Source organism: Eurosta solidaginis, chromosome 2 (genome assembly GCF_040869045.1).
Source record: "Eurosta solidaginis isolate ZX-2024a chromosome 2, ASM4086904v1, whole genome shotgun sequence".
Classification (NCBI taxonomy): Eukaryota; Metazoa; Arthropoda; class Insecta; order Diptera; family Tephritidae; genus Eurosta; species Eurosta solidaginis.
This window is the reverse complement of record NC_090320.1, coordinates 233,942,484-233,963,713: the sequence shown is the minus strand read 5'-3', so window position 1 is coordinate 233,963,713 and position 21,230 is coordinate 233,942,484. Positions and strand designations below refer to the sequence as shown.

General features: G+C 38.6%; 2 protein-coding genes across 4 annotated transcripts in view; one reads left to right on the top strand and one right to left on the bottom strand.

The window, feature by feature from the left end:
- LOC137240703 (cytochrome b5 domain-containing protein 1-like) overlaps positions 1–21,230 on the bottom strand; it is a 217,783-nt gene that overhangs the window by 38,794 nt on the left and 157,759 nt on the right. The gene's annotated exons all lie outside the window — the stretch shown is intronic.
- Positions 12,247–21,230, top strand: part of Traf4 (TNF receptor associated factor 4) — a 220,433-nt gene continuing 211,449 nt past the window's right edge. Inside the window, exon 1 of one of the 2 annotated variants that reach the window (XM_067767296.1) lies at positions 12,247–12,580. In XM_067767296.1, coding sequence (XP_067623397.1) covers positions 12,576–12,580 — 5 coding nt within the window. In that variant the 5' untranslated portion in view covers positions 12,247–12,575. Of the gene's footprint in view, positions 12,655–21,230 lie in introns of both variants that reach the window. The other variant, XM_067767295.1, reaches the window with a different exon arrangement.

Here is a 21,230-nt window from a genome sequence, read left to right as displayed (position 1 = left end):
CCTGGATCTCAAATGCGTCTTTTGTTACTCCTCTCGATATCTTTTGACATGTATAAAAAGTGTCATGCTGTCGCACGGTAGCTGGCCAAAATTAAAACAGGAGTTATGTCTGTTTAAAAAGTGGTTGTATCACTCAAGTGATATGAAAGGAAATATTTGACAGTAAATTCACGGTGTTCCGCGCAGAATTACTACGGATCGGGCCCCCGGTTTCGGATGGACCCGGGGTCATTTTTTGGCATTTAAAGAGATGAGCCGAACCCGTGCGCATCTTGCGCAATCTATATAAAAGTCTCTTCTCAAATATCAACAGAAATCAGCTGTTCTATCAATCAATTAAATAAACCTTACAGCTTGCGCTGCCATCTAGCGTAGGTAGCAACTGCCGGTAATGCAGTGCAAATATTGACAATAGTGGCATAGTACAAATAGATTTCTTTGTGTGCTCACATTCGGTTATTTTTAACAAATTATTTTAATAAAATATAGCTAAACAAAAGCGCTACAACCAAATCTCGCTAATAGCCCGAATCTCCATCAAACAACCAAAACTTTATTTATAGATTTTGATTCCAAATAAGAGCGAAAAAGGGACCCGTACATAAAAACAGATATTAAAAATAATATATATGATATGTCAATATGGGTATCAAACGAAAAATATTTTAGTTCGCATTTCTATTGACATTTTTAAGAAGGGTTGCCACTTAGGGTTGCCACCTCACCTTTTTTATATTTCTTTTTATATCCACTACCATCGCTGAAACGGCTTAACCGATTTGAATCAAATTTAGTACATCGATATAGTATTACATTTTAAGACTTTTCACTGAGAAGGTTGCCACCTCTTGCCAATAAGGGTATCTGACTCTTACAAAATTGATCACCACTCCAAAAATCGATGGTATGCGCAGCTGTTTTTGTTATTAAACTTTGAAACAAACACAAGCTTATGTATTTCCAAAAAATTACTGACATGATATGCCACGAAAAGAAGATATATCTTTTTGTTTGCAAGGTTTTTAAAAAATTTAATATTGAAAAGTAGTACTATTACAAGTAGAATAACTCAGTTAAAACATGCGGTATTAAGTATAGAGTATTTAAAAACTCATTTACCTGTCGTAAAAGAAAATGTAACTAGATTTGATTAAGGCTAAATAAATGAACAAGAATTTATGTTAGAATGGTATATTGCTATTTAATCCAAAAATACATCGAACTAGACACAATTTGTATACAATTTTAGATGTGCGACATTAGCTCCGTTGACGTTGCGCATGGGTTTTGGGGTATGTATACTATTCAGTGGACATCTAGGAACGCCAGGGAGTATATTCTAAGAAAATATATTGGAATATTTTGAAAAAGTGACTTTTGGCCAGCTAGATTGATAAATACCCCACCGTGTGCCGTATAGAATTAACGTTTTATTCTCAAACACAAACCAATATAGCTGCCAGCCAATCAGCAAAACCTTGGGATTCGGGGCACAAAACGAAAAAGCAAGAAAGCACAGTAACACAAAGTGAAAAAAAAACAACAAAATCAAATCTATCCGAAAATATTTTGTTGCCCAGATAAACAAAAAGATTGTATGATTTAATCGGGGATTGCCCGTATTGCTTTTTATACTCAGTTGAGCAGAGCTCACAGAGTATATTAAGTTTGATTGGATAACGGTTGGTTGTACATATATAAAGGAATCGAGATAGATATAGACTTCCATATATCAAAATAATCAGGATCGAAAAAAAATTTGATTGAGCCATGTCCGTCCGTCCGTCCGTCCGTCCGTTAACACGATAACTTGAGTAAATTTTGAGGTATCTTGATGAAATTTGGTATGTAGGTTCCTGAGAATTCATCTCAGATCGCTATTTAAAATTAACGATATCGGACTATAACCACGACCACTTTTTCGATATCGAAAATTTCGAAAAACGGAAAAAGTGCGATAATTCATTACAAAAGACAGATAAAGCGGCGAAACTTGGTAGATGGGTTGAACTTATGACGAAGAATAGAAAATTAGTAAAATTTTGGACAATGGGCGTGGCACCGCCCACTTTTAAAAGAAGGTAATTTAAAATTTTGCAAGCTGTAATTTGGCAGTCGTTGAAGATATCATGATGAAATTTGGCAGGAACGTTACTCCTATTACTATATGCACGCTTAATAAAAAATAGCCAAATCGGATAAGGACCGCGCCCACTTTTAAAAAAAAATTTTTTTTAAGTAAAATTTTAACAAAAAATTTAATATCTTTACAGTATATAAGTAAATTATGTCAACATTCAACTCCAGTAATGATATGGTGCAACAAAATACAAAAATAAAATAAAATTTCAAAATGGGCGTGGCTCCGCCCTTTTCATTTAATTTGTCTAGGATACTTTTAACGCCATAAGTCGAACAAAAATTAACCAATCCTTTTGAAATTTGGTGGGGGCATAGATTTTATGACGCTAACGGTTTTCTGTGAAAATGGGCGAAATTGGTTGATGCCACGCCCAGTTTTTATACACAGTCGTCCGTCTGCCCATCCGCATGGCCGTTAACACGATAACTTGAGAAAAAATCGACATATCTTTAATGAACTTAGTTCACGTGCTTACTTGAACTCACTTTATCTTGGTATGAAAAATGAACGAAATCTGACTATGACCACGCCCACTTTTTCGATATCGAAAATTACGAAAAATGAAAAAAATGCCATATCTCTATACCAAATACGAAAAAAAGGATGAAACATGGTAAGGTAATTGGATTGTTTTATTGACGCGAAATATAACTTAAAAAAAACTTTATAAAATGGTTGAAACACCTACCATATTAAGTAGAAGAAAATGAAAAAGTTCTGCAGGGCGAAATAAAAAACCCTTAAAATCTTGGCAGATATTACATATATAAATAAATTAGCGGTATCCAACAGATGATGTTCTGGGTCACCCTGGTCCACATTTTGGTCGATATCTGGAAAACGCCTTCACATATACAACTACCACCACTCCCTTTTAAAACTCTCATTAATACCTTTAATTTTATACCCATATCGTACAAACTCCTTCTAGAGTCACCCCTGGTCCACCTTTATGGCGATATCTCGAAAAGGCGTCCACCTATAGTACTAAGCCCCACGCCCTTTTAAAATACTCATTAACACCTTTCATTTGATACCCATATCGTACAAACATATTCTAAAGTCACCCCTGGTCCACATTTATGCCGATATCTCGAAAAGGCGAACACCTATAGAACGAAGGCCCACTCCCTTTTAAAAATACTCATTAGCACCTTTCATTTGATACCCATATCGTACAAACAAAGTCTAGAGTCACCCCTGGTCCACCTTTAATGCGATACCTCGAAAAGGCGTCCACCTATAGAACTAAGGCCCACTCCCTTTTAAAATACTCATTAACTCCTTTCGTTTGATACCCATATTGCACAAACGAAATCTAGAGTCACCCCTGGCCCACCTTTATGGCGATATCTCGAAACGACGTCCACCTATGGAATTAAGGATTACTCCCTTTTAAAATACTCATTAACACCTTTCTTTTGATACCCATATTGTACAAACAAATTCTAGGGTCACCCTGGTCCACCTTTATGGCGATATCTCGAAACGGCGTCCACCTATGGAACTAATGATTACTCCCTTTTAGAATACTCATTAACACCTTTCATTTGATACCCATATCGTACAAGCGCATTCTAGAGTCACCCCTGGTCCACCTTTATGGCGATATCTCGAAAAGGCGACCACCTATACAACAACCACCACTCCCTTTTAAAACCCTCATTAATACCTTTAATTTGATACCCATATCGTACAAACACATTCTAGAGTCACCCCTGGTCCACCTTTATGGCGATACTTCGAAACGGCATCCACCTATAGAACTAAGGCCCACTCCCTTTTAAAATACTCATTAACACCATTCGTTTGATGCCCATATTGTACAAACAAATTCTAGGGTCACCCCTGATCCACCTTTGTGGCAATATCTCGAAACGGCGTCCACCTATGGAACTAAGGATTACTCCCTTTTAAAATACTCATTAACACCTTTAATTTGATATCCATATCGTACAAACGCATTCTAGAGTCAACCCTGATCCACCTTTATGGCTATATCCCTAAATGGCGTCCACCTATAGAACTATGGCCCACTCCCTCATAAAATACTCTTTAATGCCTTTCATTTGATACACCTGTCATACAAACACATTCCAGGGTTTCCCTCGGTTCATTTTCCTACATGGTTATTTTCCCTTATGTTGTCACCATAGCTCTCAACTGAGTATGTAATGTTCGGTTACACCCGAACTTAACCTTCCTTACTTGTTTTTTTTTTAAATGTGTGAAAACATTTATTTGAAGCAATTTTTAATTTTATAATTTATTTAATAATTTGGGAAAAATTTAAACAACGTGACATCAGGACGGACAAGGCGACAGCTGTTTCGATTATACCTTGTAAATCTCTTCAAAGCCCGGGAGTGGGAGTCGAACCCGTACTCCTACGAAAGTTGAAATGGTTACAAACGCATTCAGCTGCGTCATGCCTTAGTTGTTGTAAAGTTTTTCCCAATTGCCTTCTTTCGCATATTTTAATCTTTTACACATTGCATACTTCGTATGCAATTATGTGTTAAAGCTATGCTTGTTGGTACGGCGGTTTTCAAAGAAACTTTGGTATTGTTGCTGTTTTTGTTCTATTTATAGAACTACAACGAATTAACCAATTTTGTCTGTTTGCATGATTTAATCGGGGATTGCCCGTATTGCTTTTTTTTTTTAAATGTGTGAAAACATTTATTTTATGTCACGTTGTTTAAATTTTTCCCAAATTATTAAATAAAATATACTTGGATGTTTATGCCGACTTCGAACGGCATCTGACGAATTTTCACTGAACAGTTTTTCATAGCAGAAATAATTTCGGAGTGTTTGCGAAATCACTTCCTAGCGTCAAACCAGATTAGAAAAACTGTTTTCTAAATTTTGATGTTATTGCCAGATCGCAATCTCCCTATCACAGAATTTATTTTAAGAACTGCCTATACAAAGTTCTAGATTGCACAATGGTCTGAAATTCAAATTTTTTAGCATGAATTAGAAGGAGTGGTACTAGGCCATTGAAATTTCGCATACAGGTTATATATGATTTAGTTAAGAAAAATTCCAAGAATGGATGAAATCGGTCATTCCCCAAGGGTACCTATCTTGGACCTATAATAAAAATGTTTGAATTTCAGCTTCAAAAATTGCGATATCTTCACGAAAATTGGTAAATATGTTATTCTCGTAATACGCATAGACGATACCAAAAATAGTTGAAATCGGGCAGTCCCTAGGAGTACCTCCCTTGGACCTATAGCAAAAATTTGCTTTCATAAAATGAAAAATTTGCATATGATAGGCAAAAGTGGTAAAATAATTTTATTATCCAAATATTTATACATATGTTTTTACTGAAACAATTATTTTTATAATAACATTAACTGTACATCTGAAATGAGAGAGAAGTTACAGAATTATTAAATTCACTTGAATATAATATAAAAAGTAATATGTACCAAGCAAATCATTCGAAATCACAGTCTTCCGTATCTAAAACTAAAGCGTTCTCCACAACATCTGCTTCCGATATATCGGAATCAGAATTATCCGAATCGTAGTCAGATCCCCCTGGCAAGTGGTTGAAAATTTGAAGCTCACTTGAAGGTGCAAGCAATTGTATTACTTCTTCTGGTAGCTTCTCTCTTTTCCGATATTTTCTCTAGCGGATAAAAACAAGCTGGAAAGAAGGGGGTCTGAAGAATCCATTGCTCTATTGAAAACATCAGTCAAATTATTTTTTCTTGTATTTTTTCTTGTATGTGCGTTGCGATCTCTCTTGTATAATTTATTTCGAGCTTCTGACGCATTTTCACCAAAACAACCAACAGGAATTACGCAATTTTTTATAATCTGTGAGCCGTGAACTAATATTTTATGAACTGTTGCTGACATTGGAAACCATAAATATTTTTCCATGTACAAGAAGGCAGTTCTTTTGCAAAAATCTTCAAACTTTGTGGTATCTATAGGATACTCGCGGGAAATAGCAATTAATATAAACAAAATTTCTATATCAATATTTGTAATTAAAGAAAAGAGTTACAAATTGTTAAATGCTTTCTTGGCAGTATTGCCGTCATTTAATGTTCCACTACCATTTGCTTAAGGCTTATCTACATGAAGGCCCATTTCTTCCCAAAACCTCTTTTGTACTTCTTGTTTAAGAATTTGGAATGCTTTTTTATCTGAAGCTTCCCTTGTTTGCCACTTTTTTAATTCGATTATATAAGACATGTGTACAAGGATTCCAATACTCGAATCCATGCATGTAGTGGGCTAATACCATATCTAAGGGATGTAAGTTTGGGTTTAAAAACATCATAATTAAAATTTTTAGTTTTTCCGAATTGTTTTGGTGTAGCACCATATATTGGTAATTTTTGATTAGAATTGGTGTTTGTTATAACATTTAGTACTTTTCTATCAATCAAAGTATTATGCAAATCATAATTGACAATAATTTTTTCTCCGTTATCAAGGTAATATTCAAATGGATTTAAATAATATATTTGCACATCTAGCTGACTATTTTCTGATAGAATTAGAGCTGAAGATTCTTTTGCTAATTGCATTTTTAATGGCCTGCAAAACCGCACTGATTGCGTAGTGCGATTCCTCCAAATAATTTTGGCAGAACTGTCCAATATTTGTAAAGATATAATGGTAGTTACAAACAGTGATTGGTCAAAAAGTTGAGGTGTACTTGTCTCAAACCTTTGTTTAAACATACTTTGTCCCGTTGTACCGTCAAACCCATAGCTAGCAATTAAAACAACATTCGAAATTTCTGCCATGACGTGCAAAACATCTTTTTGGAATAAAAGAATGCGTTGTGCGGTATGGTCTAAAAGATTTTGCAGTGATACTTCTGCTGAAGACTCCGACACAGATATCTCCTTAGGCCGGCAAAGTAGCTTGCATTTAATTACTTCATCATAGCTTGGATATATATTACAATTCCTTTCTTTATTTAACAACCTCATGTTGATATATTGTCTTTTGCTTAAATCATTTTCAAGTAAAAATGCGAGAGCTTCTTCCGGAGTTAGTGGAACTGCTTCGGGTTTTTTGGAGGTAACAGCTTTTCTTATTTCGCTTTGTTCTGCTTGATGCGCAGGTTTCTTTAAAATAAATGCTAAATTACTTTGTTTTGATTTTTTTGCCGCAATAGTAGCTGCATGAATCAAAAAATCAACATCGTCATTGTTTTCACAGGAAAGATCACTTGACAGCTTCCTCTTAAGCCGATCTTTTGCATTTGTGTAGCTAACCTTTGGTCGTCCTGCTTTACTTGAACAGGGTTTTTCAAAATCATTCTCAGAAATTTCAATAATAGTTGTTGCGGAAACCCACTGGGGGTATTTCTCTTTAAATGTATTAACCATACGATTACATTTTGATAATTTTTCGCTAGCATATGCTAATAAATTTTGTATTTTTTTTTTTTTCTTATTTCATCTTTTTTCTTTAAACTTAACTCATTAGTATTAATTTTTTTAAAAGTCCAATCCAAAACAACATTAGTTTTGCGATCGCCCTCTATCCAAACTCCAAGCATTTCTTCGTGTTGGAATTTAAAGGTTGCTGAAAATTACAAATATACTTAAATGGGGCAAAAGCGGGCAAATGTTACATACATGATTTTAAAGAACATACCTCAAACTTTCACCGAACATAAAAATCTGGAACAATACGGGACAATACACACAACTTTCACTCCACAGAACACAGGTTAATACGAAATTTTCCGTTAAAAAAGCTATTAAACAAAACTCCACACTATACAGATATGACACAATAAAGCACATTTTTTTTCATTAAGTTAAAAAATAGATACTTTCTTATATTCTTCTATTATAAATTTATTTCTTTTTTTTTTCCTTTTTAACTATTATCGAACAGCTGTTTTCTTACAATATTTTACTGAACTGTTTACAAGTTTGTTGTTGCTTCAGAAGCATCGTGTTTTACAGCTCATATTTAGAACAGAGTTGCCATATCCAAATAATTTTTTGTATATTTTACACCACTGAAATGTCTCAATTAATACTGCGTACCTATTTTTTTGAAATAAGAAAAAATAATTTTGGATTTATGCCAAAAAATTTGAATTTCAGACCATTGTGGGTTGGGGTGATTTAGAAAACAAAATTTATATATCTGATGTAGAGTATTTTCTAAAGGTCTGTTGAGATAAGCTTTTTCGTAAGGGTAACCGTTGATAAAATGGCAAACTTAGTTTTCTACAAGTTTTTTTATAAAACCAACACACTAAATATAAAAGGCTTGAATTATAGAGCGAGTCGCATGAAAAACCACTTATTTTTACTGTAACGAATTTTACCTTCTACTAACGTTCGTATCGCTAAAATGTTGAATAAATAACTCTAATATTCAATAATGCAAAATGGCCTTTATTAAAGTACTTCACAATAACACTAATACTTCACAACCAATAGCTTGCTTAAATCAAACTGAATACTGATTACTTAGTTTTAACTCCTTTTGTACTCTCTGATGTCTCGTTCGCATACTTCTAGGCATTTCTTCTTCTAGAATTTACTACTTGTTTACCAGCTATAAACTACAGATGCACGATTATAGCTTCTCGCATAGCCATATACGCGTGTATATGACAGTGATACTCCCACCGATGATTCCATACTTTTGTGAGTAGCTCAGATATATGCATGTGTTTGTGCGTTTCTCTCCGCTGCTTGTATGTACATATGTGTAGGTATAATGATTGATTTGTTTATGTAGATACAAGTGAGTGCTTAGTATCGGCTTAGAGATGAGAGTATGCCGTAGTGTTGCTAATATTCGTCACATTATAAAAGCAATTTGGTTACTGCTAAGATCAGATAAAAGGGTTTAAATCTAGTCATTCGCTCTGTGTCTACATGGTGCTGAAACATTTTTTCTCCCATTTTCAAAATCCTCACATTTTAAGTTTTTAACATCGGACAGAATATTTTCAACTTTTTTCCATCTTACATTTTGATACCCCCTAATGTACATACGTTTATGGTCACTTAAAAAAAATGCTTTCCATCTTATCTGTTGAAATTGATCAAAATATTTTCTTAGCTTAGGGGGTTGATCAAGGGGGCGTGAGTGATTCAGCCAATAAAAAAGGTTTTCATGCCCTTCATGATGCAATTCCTGGTATATTCGTTACAACAAAAGGGTGTACCAATAAAACCTACTCTCGATTTCATGCATTTCATATTACAAAAACTAATGCATTTTATTTTATAAAGATTACATCGTTGATAAAGCAATACTCCTGCTGCAGCTTCTGATACGACACAATACGGAAGGGTTGTTTTAGGGTTGTTTACGATAAAGTAATTGAGATTTTTAAAGAGCTTAAGTTACAGTTGTCCCAATATTGTAGAAGAGAGTTCGTAAAAAAAACTCATTGAGTATTGTGCTAAACATGTATGTATATATATACATATGTATACGATTAATTTCAAAATAAAGGCTGGCATACAATTTAAAATATTGAAAATTCGCTTTGGAATTTTGCCTGTAGATTCTGGAGATCAGCATCAAAATTCGCTTGCGAATTCATGCTATAATATGCCATGAAATTTGCTTTGAAAATCGAAGCTCATAAAAAATTTTAAGTTGCAAAATGTTGCATAAATTCGTCAGCGATGTTAGCCAGCGAAATTTAATTCGCCCTTAAGCTCGACGGCATATTTGCCCACAAATTGTGGAGTAAAGCTAACATGGTATGGGAAACTTGTACAAAATTAGCCTCAACTAAATCTTGAGCTCGCCTGGAAATTTGTTTTAAATCTGCACAGCGACATTCGTTGCCGTCTTTTTAGAAATTGATTTAAAATTGTGGTCGAATATTCTATCTCCCTGAATCCAGCGGAGTATTTATCATCAAGACCTGTGCAAAAGTTAGCCATAAAATTTGACTCAGCCATAAAATTCATCAGTGTTTAATTATGAGTCCAAAAATTTTCTATTAAAATCGCCGTTAAAACCGCTGGCGAATTTGCATGGGAATCAGCATGAAAATTCGCTTGGGGGTTTGTGTTTTATTTTACCGGCAAATTCACGTTATAATTCGAAAGTAAAGCACGTAAGTGAGTTGAAAAAATTTTGCATAAATTCGCCAGCGAATTTTCATTCGCCCTAAAGTAGTTGCCTACAAACTGTGCAGTAAAGTTCACCTGGTATCGAAAATTTTAAAATTTGAATTAGCCTTAATTGAATTTAAAATTCGCCTGTAAATTCTGCTTCAAATATGGACAGCGAAATTCGTTGGCGTCTTTTCAGAAATGCATCTAAAATTTTTATCGAATATGAAATCGCTCTGAGTCCGGTGGAGTATTTATCATCAAGGCTTGCGAAAAAGTTGACCATAAAACTTGACTCAGTCAAGCTAATCGGTGTTAAATTATTTGTCTAAAAAAATTTCTTTTAAAATCGCCTTGAAACCACCAGCGAATTCGCATGGGAATGAGCATGAAAATTCGCTTGCGAGTTCGTGTTATATTTAGCCAGAAATTCACTTCGAAAGTGAAACTCGTAAGCGAGTTAAAACAATTTTGCATAAATTGGCCAGCGAATTTTTATTTACCCTAAAGTTTGGCATCGTATTTGCCTACAAATAAGCAGAGAAGTTCCCGGCGGGGTATCGAAACTAAAATTTAGAAGTGAGATTGGAAAGTGTAAAAATTAGTATTGAGCCAAAATTCGCCTCAAAATTTTTCCAGGGACTTTTTGGTGAAAATCAATATACCATTTTCTTTAACTTTTTCAGCCTCACAAAGCCTTATGGAGTGGTACGGATATGGAAGGTTCTTTTCCGGATATGGATCCGGTGAACTATGGTATTAGCACATTCTGGTACTAACCCTCGCTCGCTAAGGCTTCTCGCTATATCCCCTTGCTGGGTCCTTCGGCACAGCGATATTGAAGAAAACGAGTGTGCAGATAAGGTGGCCAAAAAATGCTCCGAAATGGACATAAGCGAGGCAAACAGTTCCGTACTACCACCACTGGGTTATCTCCTGAGGAAAATCGAGGAATATGAGATTAGAGCAACAGACTTGCAGTGAGCTAAGCGGAATGATTGCGAGATCTCAAGTTCCTTGTGGAATTATTTGGATGGGAAAGAAACTACCTCAGGAAACTGCAGGGAAAGTACTTAAGCGTGTCGTCACAGATCATTGCGATATGACACCGATGCTACGACGGTGGTGCATACAAAAGACTCCCTTTGCAGAAGATGTCAGGATCATCACTTTCTCTTCCGATGGCCATAACTGCAAACAAGACGATTTAGATTTTTGCGCGCCCGCTTTTTCGGCGGTCTAGCAGAGACTGGGAAGAATATTTCGCTCCTACTTAATTTCATCAGAGGAAGCAAGTGGTTCATTGAGGACTACTAGGAAATAATATGGTTAGGCGAATGTGTGTGCTACCAGACACTCTCTGAGGCTACTTGCCTTAGACAAAAATTTATTCGAGAGGAAGTGTGGGAAATGTCTATGAACGTCCGTTTAACCTAACATAACCCTCTTGCGAGAGGCATAGCGTGGTATAACATGATAATAGCTGGAATGTTTTCTTAATATCTTAACTTTCCGTTTATGTTGTTTTCGCCTATGGTTTACGCTGAGTAGAAGGTTAAGAAGTTAAATTCTTACTTGAACAATGATCCCGCTCTATAAGTCTCTCATCATACCCGTTTTGATGTACGATTCGGATTTCCATTGAATAAGTCCAGAAAAAACTTTTCCACCCGGTTTATTGTACGTCTCGTGTTACTAACTCCCTGCATGGAAAGAAATATTGATGAGCTTTACCCACACCTTTATGCATAACGCAGCTCCAGGCTAGAAGGTTTTCTTATCGACAGCCGAAATTAGCAGAGGACGAAGTAATAGGCGCCTACTATTTAACGTTAGTTTTTGCATCGAAAAAACGACCAAAATCCCTTCACAATCTTGATGATGCTGATAAGCGGAGAAAATATCAAATGCCAATGTGAGTGGAATCGGCGTATTTGCCTGTTACATGCAACAGAGTGAAAAGGTTTAGCAAACTTTTAAGCCGAGTATGTTTTTAAAGGGTGCCGCGAACGCACGTGTTCTCAGCAGCTCCGCGAATTTGTTTAAAATTTAGCGGTTTTTTCAATGTGTACTTCTTTTTGGTGATGATTTTGGCATAGAGATAAACTAATTTATTAAGTGAAAATTGTTGTCTGGTGATTTTGGTAATTAAAAAAAAAGTTTAAATAACAACAACTTTTATGTGAAATCAATAAATTTGAAAATAAAATTGTGCAGACATAAAGAAAACGACATGCGCGCACCTACATATATATGTACATATGTACATGTAGTATACGTATATGCAAAACCATGAAAATTAAGAAGCAACAGCGACAGCCTTTTAAACCCAGCAAGAAATGTGGTAAGCGATTACAAACCAACAGAGATACGGCGGCACTGTTGCTCTTTTGTATGAAAGATGAGCCTAACAACAAGGTAAGTGTAGTTTAACATATATCTTGAAATGATGCAAGCCTTATTTAGTGAGTGAAAAAAAGATACACACAAAGACTGTCTAACACACCGAAGATCGTGGGTTCACGCCCCGGGCAAAGCGACATAAAAATTTTAGAAACAAGTTTTTCATTTAGAAGAAAGTTTATCTAAACAGAGTCGTCCCTCGGCAGTGATTTGGCAAGCACTCCGAATGCATTTCTGCCACGAAAAGGTTCTCAGTGAAAACTCGTCTGCCTGACAGATGCCGTTCGGTTAGGTCACGTTAAACCGGCCGGTCAATAAAAATCTCAAATAGACTGAAGGTGTCCATAGTGTTACTGGAATTTTTTTGACGACCAAACGGAAAAACCCCAGTCAGGTACCAGGACTTGTGTTATAGAATAACTCCGCCCTCTTGGCAAATACTAGAAGTTTTCTAGGACCTAGCTTAATTGCTGCCTCGAAATCGCCCCTAATAATTGTAGCCTTGGCCTGATGAGCGCAGGACACCAACACAGAACGTACTCAGCCGTTTCTTCCTGCAGCCCAAACTTCCTACACTTGCTGTTACTGACGAGGCCTAACTTGTAAGCATGTGACGCCAGAAGCCAATATCCAGTCAGTATGCCTATCGTGAGGCTTCTTTTCTCTATTCAGAGATATGAGCCACTTTGTGAGTATAATAACGTAGGCTATGCACACGATCTTAGAAATTTTGCAGCCCCCGATTTTGTCCACATTTTTTCTGCTTGATGGATCATACGCAGCTCCTGTCTTCATTTAATTTATTCCAAACGAATGGGGACGTCTATCATCGTTTCAGCCAGTATTGCGCCCTGCTTTGCCAACTCATCCGCCTTATCGTTACCTTTATCCCTTTATGACGGGGAAGCTAGTATAAAGGTAAGGTTCGGCTTGCTTGCATTCCAGAAAACTTCTTGATGAAGTGCTGTGCGAGATTATTGCCTTAATCACCGCCTGACTATCAATATCTATGTATTGATGCTTACGCACGCTTCCTCCAAAATTTCTGCTGCTTTCTTCACGGCTATAATTTCTGATTGAAAGACGCTGCAGTAATATGGCAGCCTGTTGATCTATTTTTTTCTGGATCGACGCAGTAAACAGCAGATCCGATCCCTTCCATTAATTTGGAACCATCCGTATAGCATTTTCTACCATTTCCCTGGCTCCAACCCTCCGGCTCAATTGTGGTCTCAAGACCTCTTTAGAAGCTCAGGCACAGGACCATATATTCCGTTTGCCCGATATTAGACGACTTTATACTACTATAGCTACATATATGACCTGCGCTCAAGCTGCCCCGAGGCCTGAAGCCTTGTTGCCGTTGATAACGCTAGTTTTTGGCCATCAGATCTGCAGGCAGAATAAGTAGAATGGCAACCGCGGAGTCTTTCTTCGCTCTCTCTCCCACATGGAGTTTCCACGATAACTTACTATCTATTATATATACTCGATACTTTGTGCTATGTTTTTCTTGCAGGGTTATCCCTCCGAGCGTAGGCTTATTCCACTTTAGGAAACTTATATTTCCTTGTAAATAATACTAGATTGGTTTTTTTCGCGTTGGCTAACCTGACTTCAGATGACCAGACATGTACATCCCGAAGCTGATTGTTGTTAAGCATCTGTCGCTTATGATGCTTGAAACTTCACCTGCATATGCCGTAAGTTTGACAGTTCCTCCGTCGAGGAGTATAATTCCTCGTTCATATTTGATTTCGTATACACATCTATTAATCTTTCTACTGTTTTGAGCAGAAAAGATGTCAAACTAATAGGTCTATAGTAAAATGCCGTTTAGAGTAGGCATAAAACATGTACATAGGTCCCGCCTACAATGCGCAATACCTCCGAAGAGATTTTAGACCGAGCATCTCTTCCAATTTGCGACGTACTCCTTTAAATTGCCCCTACACTTCATCCTAACCTAAAATATAGATTACATATCCTCAAATATCAATAGTGTGAGCCAAAAGCCAAAAATTTAAAAATATATTGCCTGGGAGCGTTGTCCTGTCCACTTGCCACAATTTCATATAACCATGCCGTGCGACCGTGAATACGAAAAATTTACGTTCTCCTACGCGTTGGCGATGGCGAATACCTAAGAAGATGATGAGCTGTACGAGTCTACTGGAAGGACCAGGTAGAAAACTATTTAAACACCCTTGGTGTGACCAGTTGGCTCCAGTTGGCAAAGCGAAGAAGCGCCTGGCGCACCTTGTTGGACGGCCTTACCGCTTAAACGGCTAAGCGCCAATTGAGTAAATGAGTAAGAATACCCCAATTATTTTCTTTCGTGCTGTGTAAGAAAAATGTATATACCGATGCACCAGACGAAAGGTTACATTTCTCACACACCCATTAGAATTGTGTCTTTCGTAACATCTAGAGCCTTAATCTGGGGCGGAATGTACACGAAAGCAGAACGTATTGAATACTTTTTGCCTGAAAGGGCCTGCAGAGCTCTGATAGCTTGTATGATCTGCTAACTAAAATATTAGCACAATATACCGCAGGCCCTATCCCTCCAATTATATTTGCGACACCCTTCTATATCCATTGGGGATTTAATATTCATATTGGAGCGCAGAAACGGGATCAGATAGTAAGGTTAGCATCGTCCCGAGGCATTAAGTCTAGCAGCATTTACTTACCTGTATTATTGGTCACGCCATGCTGCTGTCGTAACGGTTTCCAAAGCTCTCATTATAAATCTTCCGCAAACCTGTTCCGCTGATCAAGCCGTGATGTACTTCATTGTACTCTTTTATAGTTGGCCGTTCCCCCCCACGAATGTTCAGAAATACACATAAGGTGTACTCTAGTACCTTGATGATGCTTTGTTATCGGAATGTAACGGATCTATATCCGTCAAAGACCATCAACATCGATAACATTCCATAAAATCTTCGGGGAGTGTCCTTATCATCAATACAACAACAACAACATGGAAAATGTGCGTCGATAAGGTTTGGAGGTTCCCGTAAACGGGTCTAAGTCTTACCCTAATCCATAAATTTGTGGGTTTGTATAACTTTTACGGATTTCAGGTTTCATATTTTGAAATTGTAAGCCAAAAGAAATAAGCCCTATATCAGCGTGCATATTTTTTGTTGGGCCTAATTTTTTGAGGGAAATAATTTAAAAACAAATAAAAATGGTATTCGCCAAAATGTCTGAGCACAAAAAGTGTACGAAATGTTAACTGCCAATACGGGGTGAAATTAAGAACAATAGAATACAAGATTTGAATTTGCGCAGGTCCGCTACCAGCACGGCATTTTAAAAGTGCCGTTAAAGGTCATTATAAATCACGTATATGCGTCTTGAGAGATTCAAGGTTAAAAGGGCACGCAAATTAGTTTTTCTCTAATAGTTTATAATTTATTAGCATTTTACTTTCATTATTTAGTAGTTTGAAATTCTCTACAAGTTTTGTCTGAAAGTTTTGTTCATGCGCTGAATCGTTTCTGAAATAAAGCACGGAAACCTTTTATCATCTAGATTCTGTGAGGAATAAAGTAAGTGTGCTCAAATTTTGTATTTAAACTTATGTGGATTAGAATCGCAGACAAAAAAATGTTTAATTAAAAATAGTTGGCAGCAGCAAATTTAGAAAGCAGTTATTCGAATACTCAAATATTTACGCCTGACTTAAAAGTTAAATTAAACGGCATTTTTCATTTCCTTTAATCCTACGCAATATTCCGGCTAAAAAATCGTAAAATTCCGGGACGTATCGGATCTCCAACGAGCTTCTCTACCTAGAAGGTGAGGGGTGTAAAAGGATAGCATCAGTTCTGATGCAAAATATCGGCAGACCAGTGCATGCCTTCGGACAGGAATTTGTTGGTGCTTTTTCCTATCCATACGATAGGCTATCCTCTAAACCTCTACAGTTAAAATCGTCTGTATATTACCGCAAGTTAAGTAAGAAAACATGGATGGTATCGAAAAAGATGGAATGACTTAGGCGTATCAGAGAAAAGTGAATGAAAACGCTGCGCCCGAGGATTACGGAGGTTATTAAGTGCAATAAAAAGCTTTATAGGCTCACGGCTTCCCCAAACCAATAGTCAACCTTGCTTATTCCTGGCGAATCCTGTTACAAATATCATAAATGTATCATATACATATTAAGCTGGCGATGCTCTGGCAATCCCATGCTCCTCATGTAACTAGGGCGTGGTTGTGGAATGTCCTGGAAGGTTCAATGTGGTCATGTTGTATCGTTCCCGAGATGCTCGTACCTTACAGAACTTTGTTACCAATACGTACCGGATCTGAATTCGGCAAATGACCAAAATCTGCGCGAGTGTCCTTATCGCTACAAGAAAAAGAAGAAGAAGGAAGCTTTTCTATCGACACTTTTGGACTGCTAAGTATATTTTCTATAACATTATCATTTTTGGTTCCGTTTTCTTTCGGAGCGATGCAGTAGTATGGTTGGGTATGCTTATCAACAACTTTCTTTTGATTTCGATTGGGTCGCCGATGTTTGTCGTATGTTAGCCCGAGAAGTAATATTACTCGAAATTAGTTCACTACCTTTATCATTTATTCAGTTTTTCTGCTGCAGTTCGAGGAACTCTGTACATTTTTTTTTTTGCCTACTATAACCTGGTTGAGCCTCCTCGTGCGTAGGTTAGGAAAGGTTGTGTGGTAGCGACCCCGGCAAAGGAAGCTCACTTGGGCAACGTTAAGGTCCGTTGTGATACCACATAAGATAACGGTGACGTAAGCTATAACTAGTTAGATAATCGTTATGTAGCAATGTAAATAGACCTCTCTCGACCCTGGATAACTTCTTTGGAGTTTGAAGTGAGCCCAGACCGAATTACTTTTGCCTAGCTATGTTGAGACGTACCGCATAGACTGAAACTGAGGTTTGAAGAGGAACTCATCGAGGCTGTTTTGTGATCTCTCCCTGAGTTCGCCAGGCTAAGAATCCAGTTAATAGGAGTAAAAAAGTTATCAGATCTATAAACTGCTAGTGGCATAATTCCTTGAAGGATATTGTATTTGTCAAGAGGACGAGATTATTTTATACTATAGGTCCACCGTAGTGTGATAGTAGCGTGCTCCGCCTACCACACCGTATGCCCTGGGTTCGCGCCCCGGGCAAAGCAACATCGAAATTTTAGAAATAATGTTTTTCAATTAGAAGAAAAGTTGTCTAAGCGGGGTCGCCCCTCGGCAGTGTTTGGCAAGCGCTCCGAGTGTGTTTCTGCCATTAAAAGCTCTCAGTGAAAACTCATCTGCTATGCATCTCGCCTTCGCTTAATCTCGCCCGGTCTAATTGGGACGTCTACGGAGCAAGCTTCAAGAGATGCGCCCTTTTTGGCTAGTTCATCCGCTTTTTCATTCCCATCTATTCCGCTATGCCCTGGGAGCCAATATAGATGTAGCTTCTCCCTGGCCCGATTCTCTCCAGAGACTGCTTACACTCTAACACGCTATGCGAGATTATTACCTTAATTGCTGCTTGACTGTCAACATAAAAGTTAACACGGTTGCAGCTTAAGCGGTTCTCTTCCCGAGTTTCTACTGCTTTGGTTACGGCTAATATTTCCGCTTGGAAAACGCTACAGTAATCCGGCAGCCTGCAGGATCTGTTTGTTTCCGGATCAGCGGAGTATACCGCAGACCCTACTCCTTCCACTACTTTGGAACCATCTGTGTACACATGTATCGCCTCGTCCGCCATTTGCGCACGCTTGCGCCTACCCTCCACCTATATTTTGGCCTTAAGATCTCCCTTAAAGCGCAGATGGGGAATCAGGTAGTCTGTTCGTCTTATGATTGATGACGCTATACTGCTATGGCCATATGGTCGGCGCTCAAGCTGCCCCGAGGCACCGAGCCTAGTTGCAGTTGTTAAGGCTATGTTCTTTGCTACCAGGTCTACAGGTGGAATGTGCAGAATGGCATACAGTGCAGCCATCGGGGTTGTTTTCAGGGCTCCGGTAATGCTAAGCATTGATAGTCCGCATACCCCCTTTAATTTTTTGAGGTAGGTTGTTTTTTGCGTGGCTTTCCACCAAACAAGAACTCCATGGTGTAGAATAGGGCTTACAATCGCTGTAAAAACCCAATGAGAAAGAGAGGGTGATAAGCTCCACGTACACCAGCATTCTTTTACGTGCATAAAGTGTCGTTGAAGCCTTATTCACCCTCTCCTCCACGTTGAGCTTCCATGACAGCTTACTGTCTAGGATGATTCCTAGATATTTTGTGCAATGTTTCTACTGTAGATCACCCCTCCTAACTTAGGCCTGATCCAATTTGGGACCTTGTACCTCTTTGTAAACAAGACCATATCCGCCTTCTCCGCGTTGACTTTCAACCCCACAGTTGATGCCCAGGTATGAATATCCCGAAGCGCCTGATCCATCAAAGAGCTAATCGTTGGAAGGCACTTTCCACTTATGACAATTGCAACATCATCTGCGTAAGCCGTAAGTTTTACGGATCCCTCATCGAATCGCCTGAGCAGTTGGTTGATGACCAGCGTCCACAGCAGAGGTGAAAGCCCCCTCCCTGCGGCCTGCCCATGTCCACTGATTTCGTGGCATCGTACAGTCCCCATTGTTATGTAATCTTCCTGCAATTTAACATCCAGCCGATCCATCTCGTTAAGGCTAGATGTACTCTAATGTAATTAATACCATCCATAATCGCCCATTTAGAAACATTATTGAAAGCCCCGGCAATGTCTAAGAAGACTCCTAGAGCATATTCCTTATATATCAGGGCTTTCTCTATGCTTATTACCACCCTATGCAATGTGGTGTCTACCGACTTGCCTTTGGTGTACGCATGCTGTATTGTGGAGAGCAGATTTTCATCCACGTTGGACTATATGTACTCATCTATCAGCCTCTCAAAGCTTTTGAGCAGAAATAATATTAAGCTAATGGGTCTATAGTCTTTGGGATATACGTGACCGATCTTCCCCGCCTTTGGTAGGAAAGCTACACGAGTAGTTCTCCAAGAGTGCGGTACATGATATTGTCTTATGCACCCATCGCATATTATTTTAAGCCATTCCACGACCGCCCTACTTGAAACTTGTAGCATGGCCAGGAATATACCATCTGGGCACGGCGATTTAAACTTAGAAAACGTCTTCACTGCCCATTCGATCTTGGTACCGGTCACCAAGCCCGGCATTGCCCGCCCCGTGATCGAAGTGTGAGTGCTGTCTTCTGGCTCTTCTGAACCACCTACCGATGGGAAATGTGTATCGAGATGCACCTCAAGGAATTCCTCACTATTACGTGACCATTCCCCGTTCTCTTTCTTTATTAGTCCCTGGACTATGTTTCTCCTTGCTAGGACTTTTCTCAACCGTGCTGTACAGAAACTTTTCCATGAGGTTCTCTTCGCCCTGGAAATTTCACGCTTATAGATCCTCAGTAGGTCCCTGTACTCGTCCCGACACCCTCCCTTTCCGCGGTCTTTGCTAATTTAAACATTTCTTTTACCTGTCGTCTTAGAAGTTTCAGCTCATTGCTCCACCATGGGGGCTTTGCTTTTCCTCTGAATCTTCTTAGAGGGCAAGCTTTGTTATACGCAGTCATAAGCGTCCTTGTTAGGAATTCAATAGACTCCTCCAGTTCCTCCACATTGGCAACCTCTTTGGGTTGTCCCAGTTTTGTTTCTACATCTTTCTGGAATTTAGTCCAGTTCGTTGACCTAGGGTTTCTAAAGGTCCTCCCTTCTCTACCCTCTTTAGGGAGATGCTGAAGCTGATCAAGAACCATCCAATCATACCTTGATATATCACGTTCGGAGCTCAATGTAATATCCAAAACATTGCTGGATGTTGGACCAATGTATGTAGGAGGAACATTTCCCCTGTTGGCTATCTGCAAATTGGTTTGCAGGATGTAACAAAATAGAGATTCCAACGCATTGTGGTGCGCATTTGCATCTGCGCCTATGACCAACCGCCCTTTGCGCCATTCGTCCTGTACTAGCCTCTTGCACTCCATCGGTGGAACCTCCGCCACATGGGCCATGTAGCAGGAAGCCAGGATAAAAGCCTGCTTATTCCTTTGCTCAACGGCCACGGCTACGAGGTCCTCAATAGTGTAATTAGGCAGCATATATGAATGCAGCTGTTTCCTTACCATTACTGCAGCTCGCACTCATCCGTTTGCGCGTAGTAAACGCCAAATCCGCGCGCGCTAAGTCCAGAAACCTTTCCTCCCGATGAGAGCCACGGGTTAGGAGGAGTTCGCTCGACGCCACTTTACTGTGTTGGAGGTTTATCTCTAGGACTCACAGCACCATTGGGCTGTTTGTCCCCCTCCAGCACCTTCGTCGTGACGTCATCGTCCTCCCCTTGCCCTTTTGGTTTAGAGTATTCAGGGCCCCCATCAGCCTCTTGTAACTGTTGTGCCGGGTGTACCACTGTGCGACTCGCAGCACCATTTGGCTATTCGTCCTCTTCTAACACATTCGTGGTGACATCGGCTACCTCCACCTGTCTTTTTATACTCAGTTGAGCAGAGCTCACAGAGTATATTAAGTTTGATTGGATA